The sequence below is a fragment of the Taudactylus pleione genome, unplaced genomic scaffold (genome assembly GCF_031769625.1).
Source record: "Taudactylus pleione unplaced genomic scaffold, aTauple2 ptg001287l, whole genome shotgun sequence".
NCBI lineage: Eukaryota > Metazoa > Chordata > Amphibia > Anura > Myobatrachidae > Taudactylus > Taudactylus pleione.
Genome location: NW_028285687.1, coordinates 568,450 through 588,004, shown reverse-complemented (window position 1 = coordinate 588,004; position 19,555 = coordinate 568,450). Strand labels below are relative to the sequence as shown.

At 54.3% G+C, this 19,555-nt stretch overlaps 1 protein-coding gene across 2 annotated transcripts in view; it reads right to left on the bottom strand.

The window, feature by feature from the left end:
• SRCAP (Snf2 related CREBBP activator protein) overlaps nucleotides 1-19,555 on the bottom strand; it is a 261,121-nt gene that overhangs the window by 22,012 nt on the left and 219,554 nt on the right. For both annotated transcript variants that reach the window (XM_088462894.1, XM_088462895.1), the window contains exons 25-28: nucleotides 18,969-19,204; nucleotides 10,073-10,275; nucleotides 9,783-9,952; nucleotides 2,747-2,943 (exon numbers count right to left, since the gene is read on the bottom strand). In XM_088462894.1, the coding sequence (XP_088319020.1) occupies nucleotides 2,747-2,943; nucleotides 9,783-9,952; nucleotides 10,073-10,275; nucleotides 18,969-19,204 (806 nt within the window). The remainder of the gene's footprint in view (nucleotides 1-2,746; nucleotides 2,944-9,782; nucleotides 9,953-10,072; nucleotides 10,276-18,968; nucleotides 19,205-19,555) is intronic.

Sequence of the window (19,555 nt, the reverse complement as noted above, 5' to 3'; positions counted from 1 at the left end):
CGGTGCTGTAACCGTAATAGGCCGCGCCATGGACAAACACTGCCGGCAAAGGCCCTCCGCGCTACCCTCCCCCTCCGCTAACGGTACTTTGCACGTGGTACACTGTAGCCGGAGGGGAAAATCACTTTCAGACATGATGGCACCACGTATGTGACCTCTCTCACCAATTAAGTATTAAATAGGCGAGAGACCACCCTGCAGCACCGCACCGCACCGCACCGCAAGGGCTTTAGCAGAAAGAACAGGGACAGTAATAAAGCTGACAGTTTAGAGAAGAAAAGATTACAGGCAGCAGCGCTAGCACAGTCACATACAATGCAGAAAAATAACAATTCCTGCACTAACAGCGCTGATCACTCAACTACACAGACACAGGGCCTGGTAGGACACAGCGCTGCATACACAGACCTGACCACAGCGGAGGAGAGGTATGCGGGGGGACCCAGACCACGATGCTTCCTTCCAGCAGCGTTCACCATGCGTTCTGGAGAAGATGGCCGCCGAGGAGCAGAGAGGAGGCTGGCCTGGGGGAGGAGCGCTGCCACAGGACCAGTCGGCAGCATGCAGAGAGGGCTGTGTGCAGCGGGGGAGGCGCCGGCTGTGAGACAGGGAAGGCGAGCTCCCCTGGCATGCATTTAACCCCTGGGACGCCGCAGCGCTACCGCTCTGCTGCGGTCCGCTGTCCCAGGGGGTAGTGGAAGCGCAGGTTGGTCGCCTGGCTCCACGCTGCAGCCAGTCCCCAGGGAGCCCCCTGCCTGGGGACTTAGGACCATGTGATCAGCGGGGACCCACCGCGGGACCCCGCTGCTTACCTCTGTCCCCCTTGAATCCGGCCATGGTCCGGAGCATCTGGGGTCACCGCTAGCTGTGACCCCAGACGCCCACCAGCATCCCCGGATCAGTACCGGCGTTCTGGTACCGGCGGGGTGTAGGGAAGACAGCATGGACGTCAGGACTGACTGTCCATGCTGTTCATCCAGTTGTGCAGCCACAGCTGCATGAAGAATAAGCTTCAGGGGCTCTTCTAGCCCCCACTCCAACAGGTGCACCCGACTCCGGCCGGGCACCAAACTAAACTGAGGTGCCTTGGCTCGGGGGCGGGGTATAGGAGGGGGACCTAGTGCATCCTGGGAGGCTGAAAGCTTAACTCTTTGGTGCCCTGCGACTGACGTCACACCTATACCCAAGGTATCCTGTGGAACCCTATGGACCCTGAAGTAGAAAAGGGGATGGAGGATACACAGGTACATGTGGGTGGAGGTGATAGAATAAGGTGATGGAGGATACACAGGTACATGTGGGTGGAGGTGATGGAATAAGGGGATGGAGGATACAGAGATACATTTGCGTGGAGATGAAGGAATAAGGGGATGGAGGATACACAGGTACATTTGGGCAGAGGTGATGGAATAAGGGGATGGAGGATACAGAGATACATGTGGGTGGAGGTGATGGAATAAGGGGATGGAGGATACACAGGTACATGTGGGTGGATGTGAAGGAATAAGGGGATGGAGGATACACAGGTACATTTGGGCAGAGGTGATGGAATAAGGGGATGGAGGATACAGAGATACATGTGGGTGGAGGTGATGGAATAAGGGGATGGAGGATACACAGGTACATGTGGGCGGATGTGATGGAATAAGGGGATGGAGGATACACAAGTACATGTGGGTGGAGGTGATGGAATAAGGGGATGGAGGATACAGAGATACATGTGGGTGGAGGTGATGGAATAAGGGGATGGAGGATAGACAGGTACATTTGGGTGGAGGTGATGGAATAAGGGGATGGAGGATACAGAGATACATTTGGGTGGAGGTGATGGAATAAGGGGATGGAGGATACACAGGTACATGTGGGTGGAGGTGATGGAATAAGGGGATGGAGGATACACAGGTACATGTGGGTGGAGGTGATGGAATAAGGGGATGGAGGATACAGAGATACATTTGCGTGGAGGTGATGGAATAAGGGGATGGAGGATACAGAGATACATTTGGGTGGAGGTGATGGAATAAGGGGATGGAGGATACAGAGATACATTTGGGTGGAGGTGATGGAATAAGGGGATGGAGGATACACAGGTACATGTGGGTGGAGGTGATGGAATAAGGGGATGGAGGATACACAGGTACATGTGGGTGGAGGTGATGGAATAAGGGGATGGAGGATACACAGGTACATGTGGGTGGAGGTGATGGAATAAGGGGATGGAGGATACACAGGTACATTTGGGCAGAGGTGATGGAATAAGGGGATGGAGGGTACAGAGATACATTTGGGCAAGGTGAAGGAATAAGGGGATGGAGGATACACAGGTACATGTGGGTGGAGGTGATAGAATAAGGGGATGGAGGATACAGAGATACATTTGCGTGGAGATGAAGGAATAAGGGGATGGAGGATACAGAGATACATTTGGGTGGAGGTGATGGAATAAGGGGATGGAGGATACAGAGATACATTTGGGTGGAGGTGATGGAATAAGGGGATGGAGGATACACAGGTACATGTGGGCGGATGTGATGGAATAAGGGGATGGAGGATACACAGGTACATTTGGGCAGAGGTGATGGAATAAGGGGATGGAGGGTACAGAGATACATTTGGGCAAGGTGAAGGAATAAGGGGATGGAGGGTACAGAGATACATTTGGGCAGAGGTGATGGAATTAGGGGAGAGAAGATAACAGAAGGGGGAGAGTACAGACACCTCACGTATGGAGCAATGTGTAACTCACCTGTATATATGCACATCCCGGGTCTGGCCAATGCGGTGACAGCGGTCTTGGGCTTGTGCATCCATAGTAGGATTCCAGTCACTGTCATAGAATATAACCGTATCTGCCCCAGTAAGGTTGACCCCCACACCTCCACTCCGCGTGGACAGGATAAAACAGAAAATGCGCTTGTCCATGTTAAACCGTTCCATCAACACCTGCAATAACGAAGAGTAAGCAGACCATGTTTTCATACCCAAGTGTTGTAGTAATAGCAGTGACATGCCAGCTGCCATCTGTAGTACATGTCACCTCACTAGTCTATTCAGCAACAACAATGGAAGAGAACTGGTGACCAGTTTAACCATGAAACTGGGAAAATGGGGAGAAAATGAGACTCAGGTAGAAGTATTTGCTATAATGAATGATGCTGGGGAAGGACAATGTGGCTGTAATTACTCCCTCTTTATCCATAAGTATACATACAGGAGCCGGCCGCCAGGTGATACCCTCTCATCAAACACCAGACCCCTCAGGAATCAGATATTAAGGGGTACATTTACTAAGACGGGAGTTCTATTAAGAATTGATGTTGCCCTTACCAACCAATCAGTTTCCAGGTATTATCTTCTAGAAGGTGCTAGATAAATGAGAAGTAGAATCTGATTGGTTGCTATAAACATCACTTCTTAGTAAATTTACCCCTAAGGTTTCAGCATTGTCCAACACAGCAGCTAAAACCCAGGAGCTGCCTCATTATCCAGCTAACCTGCTAAGTAACACTGCCACCTGACCTCACACACCTCAGTGCCAGCCGTGCCTCCATACCCACATCACCTGCTAGGTAATACTGCCACCTCATCCCACATACCTCAGTGCCAGCCGTGCCTCCATACCCACATCACCTGCTAAGTAACACTGCCACCTGATCCCACACACCTCACTGCCAGCCGTGCCTCCATACCCACATCACCTGCTAAGTAACACTGCCACCTGATCCCACACACCTCAGTGCCAGCCGTGCCTCCATACCCACATCACCTGCTAGGTAATACTGCCACCTCATCCCACACACCTCAGTGCCAGCCATGCCTCCATACCCACATCACCTGCTAAGTAACACTGCCACCTCATCCCACACACCTCAGTGCCAGCCGTGCCTCCATACCCACATCACCTGCTAAGTAACACTGCCACCTCATCCCACACACCTCAGTGCCAGCCGTGCCTCCATACCCACATCACCTGCTAAGTAACACTGCCACCTCATCCCACACACCTCAGTGCCAGCCGTGCCTCCATACCCACATCACCTGCTAGGTAATACTGCCACCTCATCCCACACACCTCAGTGCCAGCCGTGCCTCCATACCCACATCACCTAAGTAATACTGCCACCTCATCCCACATACCTCAGTGCCAGCCGTGCCTCCATACCCACATCACCTGCTAAGTAATACTGCCACCTGATCCCACACACCTCAGTGCCAGCCGTGCCTCCATACCCACATCACCTGCTAGGTAATACTGCCACCTCATCCCACACACCTCAGTTCCAGCCGTGCCTCCATACCCACATCACCTGCTAAGTAATACTGCCACCTCATCCCACACACCTCAGTGCCAGCCGTGCCTCCATACCCACATCACCTGCTAAGTAACACTGCCACCTCATCCCACACACCTCAGTGCCAGCCGTGCCTCCATACCCACATCACCTGCTAAGTAACAGTCCCACCTCATCCCACACACCTCAGTGCCAGCCGTGCCTCCATACCCACATCACCTGCTAAGTAACACTGCCACCTAATCCCACACACCTCAGTGCCAGCCGTGCCTCCATACCCACATCACCTGCTAGGTAATACTGCCACCTCATCCCACACACCTCAGTGCCAGCCGTGCCTCCATACCCACATCACCTGCTAAGTAACACTGCCACCTCATCCCACACACCTCAGTGCCAGCCGTGCCTCCATACCCACATCACCTGCTAAGTAACACTGCCACCTGATCCCACACACCTCAGTGCCAGCCGTGCCTCCATACCCACATCACCTGCTAGGTAATACTGCCACCTCATCCCACACACCTCAGTGCCAGCCATGCCTCCATACCCACATCACCTGCTAAGTAACACTGCCACCTCATCCCACACACCTCAGTGCCAGCCGTGCCTCCATACCCACATCACCTGCTAAGTAACACTGCCACCTCATCCCACACACCTCAGTGCCAGCCGTGCCTCCATACCCACATCACCTGCTAAGTAACACTGCCACCTCATCCCACACACCTCAGTGCCAGCCGTGCCTCCATACCCACATCACCTGCTAGGTAATACTGCCACCTCATCCCACACACCTCAGTGCCAGCCGTGCATCCATACCCACATCACCTAAGTAATACTGCCACCTCATCCCACATACCTCAGTGCCAGCCGTGCCTCCATACCTACATCACCTGCTAAGTAATACTGCCACCTGATCCCACACACCTCAGTGCCAGCCGTGCCTCCATACCCACATCACCTGCTAGGTAATACTGCCACCTCATCCCACACACCTCAGTGCCAGCCGTGCCTCCATACCCACATCACCTGCTAAGTAACACTGCCACCTCATCCCACACACCTCAGTGCCAGCCGTGCCTCCATACCCACATCACCTGCTAAGTAACACTGCCACCTCATCCCACACACCTCAGTGCCAGCCGTGCCTCCATACCCACATCACCTGCTAAGTAACATTGCAACCTCATCCCACACACCTCAGTGCCAGCCGTGCCTCCATACCCACATCACCTGCTAGGTAATACTGCCACCTCATACCACACACCTCAGTGCCAGCAGTGCCTCCATACCCACATCACCTGCTAAGTAACACTGCCACCTCATTCCACACACCTCAGTGCCAGCCGTGCCTCCATACCCACATCACCTGCTAAGTAACACTGCCACCTCATCCCACACACCTCAGTGCCAGCCGTGCCTCCATACCCACATCACCTGCTAAGTAACACTGCCACCTCATCCCACACACCTCAGTGCCAGCCGTGCCTCCATACCCACATCACCTGCTAAGTAACACTGCCACCTCATCCCACACACCTCAGTGCCAGCCGTGCCTCCATACCCACATCACCTGCTAAGTAACACTGCCACCTCATCCCACACACCTCAGTGCCAGCCGTGCCTCCATACCCACATCACCTGCTAGGTAATACTGCCACCTCATCCCACACACCTCAGTGCCAGCCGTGCCTCCATACCCACATCACCTGCTAAGTAACACTGCCACCTCATCCCACACACCTCAGTGCCAGCCGTGCCTCCATACCCACATCACCTGCTAGGTAATACTGCCACCTCATCCCACACACCTCAGTGCCAGCTGTGCCTCCATACCCACATCACCTGCTAGGTAATACTGCAACCTCATCCCACACACCTCAGTGCCAGCCGTGCCTCCATACCCACATCACCTGCTAGGTAATACTGCCACCTCATCCCACACACCTCAGTGCCAGCCGTGCCTCCATACCCACATCACCTGCTAAGTAACACTGCCACCTCATCCCACACACCTCAGTGCCAGCCGTGCCTCCATACCCACATCACCTGCTAAGTAACACTGCCACCTCATCCCACACACCTCAGTGCCAGCCGTGCCTCCATACCCACATCACCTGCTAAGTAACACTGCCACCTCATCCCACACACCTCAGTGCCAGCCGTGCCTCCATACCCACATCACCTGCTAAGTAACACTGCCACCTCATCCCACACACCTCAGTGCCAGCCGTGCCTCCATACCCACATCACCTGCTAAGTAACACTGCCACCTCATCCCACACACCTCAGTGCCAGCCGTGCCACCATACCCACATCACCTGCTAAGTAATACTGCCACCTCATCCCACACACCTCAGTGCCAGCCGTGCCTCCATACCCACATCACCTGCTAAGTAACACTGCCACCTCATCCCACACACCTCAGTGCCAGCCGTGCCACCATACACACATCACCTGCTAAGTAACACTGCCACCTCATCCCACACACCTCAGTGCCAGCCGTGCCTCCATACCCACATCACCAGCTAAGTAACACTGCCACCTCATCCCACACACCTCAGTGCCAGCCGTGCCTCCATACCCACATCACCTGCTAAGTAACACTGCCACCTGATCCCACACACCTCAGTGCCAGCCGTGCATCCATACCCACATCACCTGCTAAGTAACACTGCCACCTGATCCCACACACCTCAGTGCCAGCCGTGCCTCCATACCCACATCACCTGCTAAGTAACACTGCCACCTCATCCCACACACCTCAGTGCCAGCCGTGCCTCCATACCCACATCACCTGCTAAGTAACACTGCCACCTCATCCCACACACCTCAGTGCCAGCCGTGCCTCCATACCCACATCACCTGCTAGGTAATACTGCCACCTCATCCCACACACCTCAGTGCCAGCCGTGCCTCCATAACCACATCACCTGCTAAGTAACACTGCCACCTCATCCCACACACCTCAGTGCCAGCCGTGCCTCCATACCCACATCACCTGCTAAGTAATACTGCCACCTCATCCCACACACCTCAGTGCCAGCCGTGCCTCCATACCCACATCACCTGCTAGGTAATACTGCCACCTCATCCCACACACCTCAGTGCCAGCCGTGCCTCCATACACACATCACCTGCTAAGTAACACTGCCACCTCATCCCACACACCTCAGTGCCAGCCGTGCCTCCATACCCACATCACCTGCTAAGTAACACTGCCACCTCATCCCACACACCTCAGTGCCAGCCGTGCCTCCATACCCACATCACCTGCTAAGTAACACTGCCACCTCATCCCACACACCTCAGTGCCAGCCGTGCCTCCATACCCACATCACCTGCTAAGTAACACTGCCACCACATCCCACACACCTCAGTGCCAGCCGTGCCTCCATACCCACATTACCTGCTAAGTAACATTGCCACCTCATCCCACACACCTCAGTGCCAGCCGTGCCTCCATACCCACATCACCTAAGTAATACTGCCACCTCATCCCACACACCTCAGTGCCAGCCGTGCCTCCATACCCACATCACCTGCTAGGTAACACTGCCACCTGATCCAACACACCTCAGTGCCAGCCGTGCCTCCATACCCACATCACCTGCTAAGTAATACTGCTACCTCATCCCACATACCTCAGTGCCAGCCGTGCCTCCATACCCACATCACCTGCTAAGTAACACTGCCACCTGATCCCACACACCTCAGTGCCAGCCGTGCCTCCATACCCACATCACCTGCTAGGTAATACTGCCACCTCATCCCACACACCTCAGTTCCAGCCGTGCCTCCATACCCACATCACCTGCTAAGTAACACTGCCACCTCATTCCACACACCTCAGTGCCAGCCGTGCCTCCATACCCACATCACCTGCTAGGTAATACTGCCACCTCATCCCACACACCTCAGTGCCAGCCGTGCCTCCATACCCACATCACCTGCTAGGTAATACTGCCACCTCATCCCACACACCTCAGTGCCAGCCGTGCCTCCATACCCACATCACCTGCTAAGTAACACTGCCACCTGATCCCACACCTCAGTGCCAGCCGTGCCTCCATACCCACATCACCTGCTAAGTAACACTGCCACCTCATCCCACACACCTCAGTGCCAGCCGTGCCTCCATACCCACATCACCTGCTAAGTAACATTGCCACCTCATCCCACACACCTCAGTGCCAGCCGTGCCTCCATACCCACATCACCTGCTAGGTAATACTGCCACCTCATCCCACACACCTCAGTGCCAGCCGTGCCTCCATACCCACATCACCTAAGTAATACTGCCACCTCATCCCACACACCTCAGTGCCAGCCGTGCCTCCATACCCACATCACCTGCTAAGGAATACTGCCACCACATCCCACACACCTCAGTGCCAGCCGTGCCTCCATACCCACATCACCTGCTAAGTAACACTGCCACCTCATCCCACACACCTCAGTTCCAGCCGTGCCTCCATACCCACATCACCTGCTAGGTAATACTGCCACCTCATCCCACACACCTCAGTGCCAGCCGTGCCTCCATACCCACATCACCTGCTAAGGAATACTGCCACCACATCCCACACACCTCAGTGCCAGCCGTGCCTCCATACCCACATCACCTGCTAGGTAATACTGCCACCTCATCCCACACACCTCAGTGCCAGCCATGCCTCCATACCCACATCACCTGCTAAGGAATACTGCCACCTCATCCCACACACCTCAGTGCCAGCCGTGCCTCCATACCCACATCACCTGCTAAGTAACACTGCCACCTCATCCCACACACCTCAGTGCCAGCCGTGCCTCCATACCCACATCACCTGCTAAGTAACACTGCCACCTCATCCCACACACCTCAGTGCCAGCCGTGCCTCCATACCCACATCACCTGCTAGGTAATACTGCCACCTCATCCCACACACCTCAGTGCCAGCCGTGCCTCCATACCCACATCACCTGCTAAGTAACACTGCCACCTCATCCCACACACCTCAGTGCCAGCCGTGCCTCCATACCCACATCACCTGCTAGGTAATACTGCCACCTCATCCCACACATGTCAGTGCCAGCCGTGCCACCATACCCACATCACCTGCTAAGTAACACTGCCACCTCATCCCACACACCTCAGTGCCAGCCGTGCCTCCATACCCACATCACCTGCTAAGTAACACTGCCACCTCATCCCACACACCTCAGTGCCAGCCGTGCCTCCATACCCACATCACCTGCTAGGTAATACTGCCACCTCATCCCACACACCTCAGTGCAAGCCGTGCCTCCATACCCACATCACCTAAGTAATACTGCCACCTCATCCCACATACCTCAGTGCCAGCCGTGCCTCCATACCCACATCACCTGCTAAGTAACACCCCCCCCAGCCCCCTCACATGCCGCAGGTTATTAGGAGATTTATATTGGCAATGACGGATTAGCGCCACTGAGAAATAGATGAATACCGTATTCCCTCATTACCTGTCTCTGCTCAACACGCGTAGATCCGTCTAGTCGCAGATATATGTGTCCGTGATAATTGAGGAATTGCTCCAGGACATCTAACATACGGGTCATCTGAGTGAATAATAGGACGCGATGGCCTCCTGACTTTAGCTGGCGCAGCAGACGGTCTAAGGTCTGTAGCTTTCCTGCGGGGAGGGACATTTATTACAGGAGAAAGTCTGATAACACTAAGCCGGGCAAGGTAATGGCATGGCGAGGAAATGCTGGCATATCCGGGCACCTACGCAGTAACGGGTCACACTTACCACAGTCATACTGTATAAGTCGCAGGTCTGGGAACTGTGTCCTCATATTGGCGATGATGCGATGCAGACAGCGACTGTGTGGGGCGAGCTCCCTGGATAACGTCTCTTTAAAAACAGACTCTTGAAGGATGAAAGAGGGTGGAGGATGCGAGGTATGCAAGCTAATCTGTGGTGCCTCCACAGGAGGCATGGCAAATATAAACCTGCAGGAAATAAGAACGCGGGCGTCATACAGAGGACGGAGGGTGTACACTGTCACATATACACCTGGGAGCAGACAGGGAGCGCAGGCGTCATACAGAGGAGTGAGGGTGTACACTGTCACATATACACCTGGGAGCAGACAGGGAGCGCAGGCGTCATACAGAGGAGTGAGGGTGTACACTGTCACATATACACCTGGGAGGAGACAGGGAACGCAGGCGTCATACAGAGGACTGAGGGTGTACACTGTCACATATACACATGGGAGGAGACAGGGAACGCAGGCGTCATACAGAGGACTGAGGGTGTACACTGTCACATATACACCTGGGAGCAGACAGGGAGCGCAGGCGTCATACAGAGGAGTGAGGGTGTACACTGTCACATATACACCTGTGAGGAGACAGGGAACGCAGGCGTCATACAGAGGACTGAGGGTGTACACTGTCACATATACACCTGGGAGGAGACAGGGAACGCAGGCGTCATACAGAGGACTGAGGGTGTACACTGTCACATATACACATGGGAGGAGAAAGGGAACGCAGGCGTCATACAGAGGACTGAGGGTGTACACTGTCACATATACACCTGGGAGCAGACAGGGAGCGCAGGCGTCATACAGAGGAGTGAGGGTGTACACTGTCACATATACACCTGGGAGGAGACAGGGAACGCAGGCGTCATACAGAGGACTGAGGGTGTACACTGTCACATATACACATGGGAGGAGACAGGGAACGCAGGCGTCATACAGAGGACTGAGGGTGTACACTGTCACATATACACCTGGGAGGAGACAGGGAACGCAGGCGTCATACAGAGGACTGAGGGTGTACACTGTCACATATACACCTGGGAGCAGACAGGGAATGCAGGCGTCATACAGAGGAATGAGGGTGTACACTGTCACATATACACCTGGGAGGAGACAGGGAACGCAGGCGTCATACAGAGGACTGAGGGTGTACACTGTCACATATACACCTGGGAGGAGACAGGGAACGCAGGCGTCATACAGAGGACTGAGGGTGTACACTGTCACATATACACCTGGGAGCAGACAGGGAACGCAGGCGTCATACAGAGGACTGAGGGTGTACACTGTCACATATACACCTGGGAGGAGACAGGGAACGAAGGCGTCATACAGAGGACTGAGGGTGTACACTGTCACATATACACCTGGGAGGAGACAGGGAACGCAGGCGTCATACAGAGGACTGAGGGTGTACACTGTCACATATACACCTGGGAGGAGACCGGGAACGCAGGCGTCATACAGAGGACTGAGGGTGTACACTGTCACATATACACCTGGGAGGAGACAGGGAACGCAGGCGTCATACAGAGGACTGAGGGTGTACACTGTCACATATACACCTGGGAGCAGACAGGGAGCGCAGGCGTCATACAGAGGACTGAGGGTGTACACTGTCACATATACACCTGGGAGGAGACAGGGAACGCAGGCGTCATACAGAGGACTGAGGGTGTACACTGTCACATATACACCTGGGAGGAGACAGGGAATGCAGGCGTCATACAGAGGACTGAGGGTGTACACTGTCAAATATACACCTGGGAGCAGACAGGGAACGCAGGCGTCATACAGAGGACTGAGGGTGTACACTGTCACATATACACCTGGGAGGAGACAGGGAACGCAGGCGTCATACAGAGGACTGAGGGTGTACACTGTCACATATACACCTGGGAGGAGACAGGGAACGCAGGCGTCATACAGAGGAATGAGGGTGTACACTGTCACATATACACCTGGGAGGAGACAGGGAACGCAGGCGTCATACAGAGGAATGAGGGTGTACACGGTCACATATACACTTCGGAGGAGACAGGGAACGCAGGCGTCATACAGAGGACTGAGGGTGTACACTGTCACATATACACCTGGGAGCAGACAGGGAGCGCAGGCGTCATACAGAGGACTGAGGGTGTACACTGTCACATATACACCTGGGAGGAGACAGGGAGCGCAGGCGTCATACAGAGGACTGAGGGTGTACACTGTCACATACACCTGGGAGCAGACAGGGAGCGCAGGCGTCATACAGAGGACTGAGGGTGTACACTGTCACATATACACCTGGGAGGAGACAGGGAGCGCAGGCGTCATACAGAGGACTGAGGGTGTACACTGTCACATATACACCTGGGAGGAGACAGGGAACGCAGGCGTCATACAGAGGACTGAGGGTGTACACTGTCACATATACACCTGGGAGGAGACAGGGAACGCAGGCGTCATACAGAGGACTGAGGGTGTACACTGTCACATATACACCTAGGAGGAGACAGGGAACGCAGGCGTCATACAGAGGACTGAGGGTGTACACTGTCACATATACACCTGGGAGGAGACAGGGAACGCAGGCGTCATACAGAGGACTGAGGGTGTACACTGTCACATATACACCTGGGAGGAGACAGGGAACGCAGGCGTCATACAGAGGACAGAGGGTAAACACTGTCACATATACACCTGGGAGGAGACAGGGAACGCAGGCGTCATACAGAGGACTGAGGGTGTACACTGTCACATATACACCTGGGAGGAGACAGGGAACGCAGGCGTCATACAGAGGACTGAGGGTGTACACTGTCACATATACACCTGGGAGGAGACAGGGAACGCAGGCGTCATACAGAGGACTGAGGGTGTACACTGTCACATATACACCTGGGAGGAGACAGGGAACGCAGGCGTCATACAGAGGACTGAGGGTGTACACTGTCACATATACACCTGGGAGGAGACAGGGAACGCAGGCGTCATACAGAGGACTGAGGGTGTACACTGTCACATATACACCTGGGAGGAGACAGGGAACGCAGGCGTCATACAGAGGACTGAGGGTGTACACTGTCACATATACACCTGGGAGGAGACAGGGAACGCAGGCGTCATACAGAGGACTGAGGGTGTACACTGTCACATATACACCTGGGAGGAGACAGGGAGCGCAGGCGTCATACAGAGGACTGAGGGTGTACACTGTCACATATACACCTGGGAGGAGACAGGGAACGCAGGCGTCATACAGAGGACTGAGGGTGTACACTGTCACATATACACCTGGGAGCAGACAGGGAGCGCAGGCGTCATACAGAGGACTGAGGGTGTACACTGTCACATATACACCTGGGAGGAGACAGGGAACGCAGGCGTCATACGGAGGACTGAGGGTGTACACTGTCACATATACACCTGGGAGGAGACAGGGAACGCAGGCGTCATACAGAGGACAGAGGGTAAACACTGTCACATATACACCTGGGAGGAGACAGGGAACGCAGGCGTCATACAGAGGACTGAGGGTGTACACTGTCACATATACACCTGGGAGGAGACAGGGAACGCAGGCGTCATACAGAGGACTGAGGGTGTACACTGTCACATATACACCTGGGAGGAGACAGGGAACGCAGGCGTCATACAGAGGACTGAGGGTGTACACTGTCACATATACACCTGGGAGGAGACAGGGAACGCAGGCGTCATACAGAGGACTGAGGGTGTACACTGTCACATATACACCTGGGAGGAAACAGGGAACGCAGGCGTCAAACAGAGGACTGAGGGTGTACACTGTCACATATACACCTGGGAGGAGACAGGGAACGCAGGCGTCATACAGAGGACTGAGGGTGTACACTGTCACATATACACCTGGGAGCAGACAGGGAACGCAGGCGTCATACAGAGGACTGAGGGTGTACACTGTCACATATACACCTGGGAGCAGACAGGGAACGCAGGCGTCATACAGAGGACTGAGGGTGTACACTGTCACATATACACCTGGGAGGAGACAGGGAACGCAGGCGTCATACAGAGGATTGAGGGTGTACACTGTCACATATACACCTGGGAGGAGACAGGGAACGCAGGCGTCATACAAAGGACAGAGGGTGTACACTGTCACATATACACCTGGGAGGAGACAGGGAACGCAGGCGTCATACAGAGGACTGAGGGTGTACACTGTCACATATACACCTGGGAGCAGACAGGGAACGCAGGCGTCATACAGAGGACTGAGGGTGTACACTGTCACATATACACCTGGGAGGAAACAGGGAGCGCAGGCGTCATACAGAGGACTGAGGGTGTACACTGTCACATATACACCTGGGAGGAAACAGGGAACGCAGGCGTCATACAGAGGACTGAGGGTGTACACTGTCACATATACACCTGGGAGGAGACAGGGAACGCAGGCGTCATACAGAGGACTGAGGGTGTACACTGTCACATATACACCTGGGAGCAGACAGGGAACGCAGGCGTCATACAGAGGACTGAGGGTGTACACTGTCACATATACACCTGGGAGCAGACAGGGAACGCAGGCGTCATACAGAGGAGTGAGGGTGTACACTGTCACATATACACCTGGGAGGAGACAGGGAACGCAGGCGTCATACAGAGGACTGAGGGTGTACACTGTCACATATACACCTGGGAGGAGACAGGGAACGCAGGCGTCATACAAAGGACAGAGGGTGTACACTGTCACATATACACCTGGGAGGAGACAGGGAACGCAGGCGTCATACAGAGGACTGAGGGTGTACACTGTCACATATACACCTGGGAGCAGACAGGGAACGCAGGCGTCATACAGAGGACGGAGGGTGTACACTGTCACATATACACCTGGGAGGAGACAGGAAACGCAGGCGTCATACAGAGGACTGAGGGTGTACACTGTCACATATACACCTGGGAGCAGACAGGGAACGCAGGCGTCATACAGAGGACTGAGGGTGTACACTGTCACATATACACCTGGGAGGAGACAGGGAATGCAGGCGTCATACAGAGGACAGAGGGTGTACACTGTCACATATACACCTGGGAGGAGACAGGGAACGCAGGCGTCATACAGAGGACTGAGGGTGTACACTGTCACATATACACCTGGGAGGAGACAGGGAACGCAGGCGTCATACAGAGGACTGAGGGTGTACACTGTCACATATACACCTGGGAGGAGACAGGGAACGCAGGCGTCATACAGAGGACTGAGGGTGTACACTGTCACATATACACCTGGGAGCAGACAGGGAACGCAGGCGTCATACAGAGGACTGAGGGTGTACACTGTCACATATACACCTGGGAGGAGACAGGGAACGCAGGCGTCATACAGAGGACTGAGGGTGTACACTGTCACATATACACCTGGGAGGAGACAGGGAACGCAGGCGTCATACAGAGGAATGAGGGTGTACACTGTCACATATACACCTGGGAGGAGACAGGGAACGCAGGCGTCATACAGAGGAATGAGGGTGTACACGGTCACATATACACTTCGGAGGAGACAGGGAACGCAGGCGTCATACAGAGGACTGAGGGTGTACACTGTCACATATACACTTCGGAGGAGACAGGGAACGCAGGCGTCATACAGAGGACTGAGGGTGTACACTGTCACATATACACCTGGGAGACAGGGAACGCAGGCGTCATACAGAGGAATGAGGGTGTACACTGTCACATATACACCTGGGAGGAGACAGGGAACGCAGGCGTCATACAGAGGAATGAGGGTGTACACTGTCACATATACACTTCGGAGGAGACAGGGAACGCAGGCGTCATACAGAGGACTGAGGGTGTACACTGTCACATATACACCTGGGAGGAGACAGGGAACGCAGGCGTCATACAGAGGACTGAGGGTGTACACTGTCACATATACACCTGGGAGGAGACAGGGAACGCAGGCGTCATACAGAGGACTGAGGGTGTACACTGTCACATATACACCTGGGAGGAGACAGGGAACGCAGGCGTCATACAGAGGACTGAGGGTGTACACTGTCACATATACACTTCGGAGGAGACAGGGAACGCAGGCGTCATACAGAGGACTGAGGGTGTACACTGTCACATATACACTTCGGAGGAGACAGGGAACGCAGGCGTCATACAGAGGACTGAGGGTGTACACTGTCACATATACACCTGGGAGGAGACAGGGAACGCAGGCGTCATACAGAGGACTGAGGGTGTACACTGTCACATATACACCTGGGAGGAGACAGGGAACGCAGGCGTCATACAGAGGACTGAGGGTGTACACTGTCACATATACACCTGGGAGGAGACAGGGAACGCAGGCGTCATACAGAGGACTGAGGGTGTACACTGTCACATATACACCTGGGAGGAGACAGGGAACGCAGGCGTCATACAGAGGACTGAGGGTGTACACTGTCACATATACACCTGGGAGGAGAGAGGGAACGCAGGCGTCATACAGAGGACTGAGGGTGTACGCTGTCACATATACACCTGGGAGGAGAGAGGGAACGCAGGCGTCATACAGAGGACTGAGGGTGTACACTGTCACATATACACCTGGGAGGAGACACGGAGCGCAGGCGTCATACAGAGGACTGAGGGTGTACACTGTCACATATACACCTGGGAGGAGACAGGGAATGCAGGCGTCATACAGAGGACTGAGGGTGTACACTGTCACATATACACCTGGGAGGAGACAGGGAACGCAGGCGTCATACAGAGGACTGAGGGTGTACACTGTCACATATACACCTGGGAGGAGACAGGGAACGCAGGCGTCATACAGAGGACTGAGGGTGTACACTGTCACATATACACCTGGGAGGAGACAGGGAACGCAGGCGTCATACAGAGGACAGAGGGTGTACACTGTCACATATACACCTGGGAGGAGACAGGGAACGCAGGCGTCATACAGAGGACTGAGGGTGTACACTGTCACATATACACCTGGGAGCAGACAGGGAACGCAGGCGTCATACAGAGGACGGAGGGTGTACACTGTCACATATACACCTGGGAGGAGACAGGGAACGCAGTCGTCATACAGAGGACTGAGGGTGTACACTGTCACATATACACCTGGGAGCAGACAGGGAACGCAGGCGTCATACAGAGGACTGAGGGTGTACACTGTCACATATACACCTGGGAGGAGACAGGGAATGCAGGCGTCATACAGAGGACTGAGGGTGTACACTGTCAAATATACACCTGGGAGCAGACAGGGAACGCAGGCGTCATACAGAGGACAGAGGGTGTACACTGTCACATATACACCTGGGAGGAGACAGGGAACGCAGGCGTCATACAGAGGACAGAGGGTGTACACTGTCACATATACACCTGGGAGGAGACAGGGAACGCAGGCGTCATACAGAGGACTGAGGGTGTACACTGTCACATATACACCTGGGAGGAGACAGGGAACGCAGGCGTCATACAGAGGACTGAGGGTGTACACTGTCACATATACACCTGGGAGGAGACAGGGAACGCAGGCGTCATACAGAGGACTGAGGGTGTACACTGTCACATATACACCTGGGAGGAGACAGGGAACGCAGGCGTCATACAGAGGACTGAGGGTGTACACTGTCACATATACACCTGGGAGGAGACAGGGAACGCAGGCGTCATACAGAGGACTGAGGGTGTACACTGTCACATATACACCTGGGAGGAGACAGGGAACGCAGGCGTCATACAGAGGACTGAGGGTGTACACTGTCACATATACACCTGGGAGGAGACAGGGGACGCAGGCGTCATACAGAGGACTGAGGGTGTACACTGTCACATATACACCTGGGAGCAGACAGGGAGCGCAGGCGTCATACAGAGGACTGAGGGTGTACACTGTCACATATACACCTGGGAGGAGACAGGGAACGCAGGCGTCATACAGAGGACTGAGGGTGTACACTGTCACATATACACCTGGGAGGAGACAGGGAGCGCAGGCGTCATACAGAGGACTGAGGGTGTACACTGTCACATATACACCTGGGAGGAGACAGGGAGCGCAGGCGTCATACAGAGGACTGAGGGTGTACACTGTCACATATACACCTGGGAGGAGACAGGGAACGCAGGCGTCATACAGAGGACTGAGGGTGTACACTGTCACATATACACCTGGGAGGAGACAGGGAGCGCAGGCGTCATACAGAGGACTGAGGGTGTACACTGTCACATATACACCTGGGAGGAGAAGGGGACGCAGGCGTCATACAGAGGACTGAGGGTGTACACTGTCACATATACACCTGGGAGGAGACAGGGAACGCAGGCGTCATACAGAGGACTGAGGGTGTACACTGTCACATATACACCTGGGAGGAGACAGGGAACGCAGGCGTCATACAGAGGAATGAGGGTGTACACTGTCACATATACACCTGGGAGGAGACAGGGAACGCAGGCGTCATACAGAGGACTGAGGGTGTACACTGTCACATATACACCTGGGAGGAGACAGGGAACGCAGGCGTCATACAGAGGACTGAGGGTGTACACTGTCACATATACACCTGGGAGGAGACAGGGAACGCAGGCGTCATACAGAGGACTGAGGGTGTACACTGTCACATATACACCTGGGAGGAGACAGGGAACGCAGGCGTCATACAGAGGACTGAGGGTGTACACTGTCACATATACACCTGGGAGGAGACAGGGAACGCAGGCGTCATACAGAGGACTGAGGGTGTACACTGTCACATATACACCTGGGAGGAGACAGGGAACGCAGGTGTCATACAGAGGACTGAGGGTGTACACTGTCACATATACACCTGGTCAGACAGGGAGCGCAGGCGTCAGATGCACTCAGAATGCGCCATTACATACCTCTCTATTAGGGGTCGGAGCTGTTCCAGGCGCTGCTCTGGGGTGAAGATGACCCTATTTAAAGCATTGGTGTGAAGGCTATGGTCGTGTAGACCTAGAACAGACTGATTCAGGGTGCAGACGCTTAGGACCTCGGTGCCATATATTGGAGCTAGGCTGCATCTTCTCTCATTCAATCGAAAAATTCTTTCCAAACGCTCCACTTTCTGTCTCCGTCGACGTTCCTCCAGCGACTCCTGTGTAGAAATGACGCTGTCACTACCTGCCCTCCCCCATCGTACCTAATGAAAATTACGGTATTAATCTAAAAAAAATTAGAGATATGGTAAGAACTTACCCTGGTTATCTCTCTTTCTTCGAAGTCCATAGGGTTAACCTTGGGGGGTATAGGTTGGGAACCAAATCTGGGCACCACACAGTTAAAGCTTTCAGCTCCCAGGATGCACTGGGTCCACTCTCCCTATAACCCCACCCCCCCAGCCAGAGGCACCTCAGTTTGTAAGTAGCCAAAGGAGGAAAGAAAGAGAAAGAAGACTGGAACACTCTAGAACCATACTCACAGAGAAGGAGACGGGAAACCGGTGACC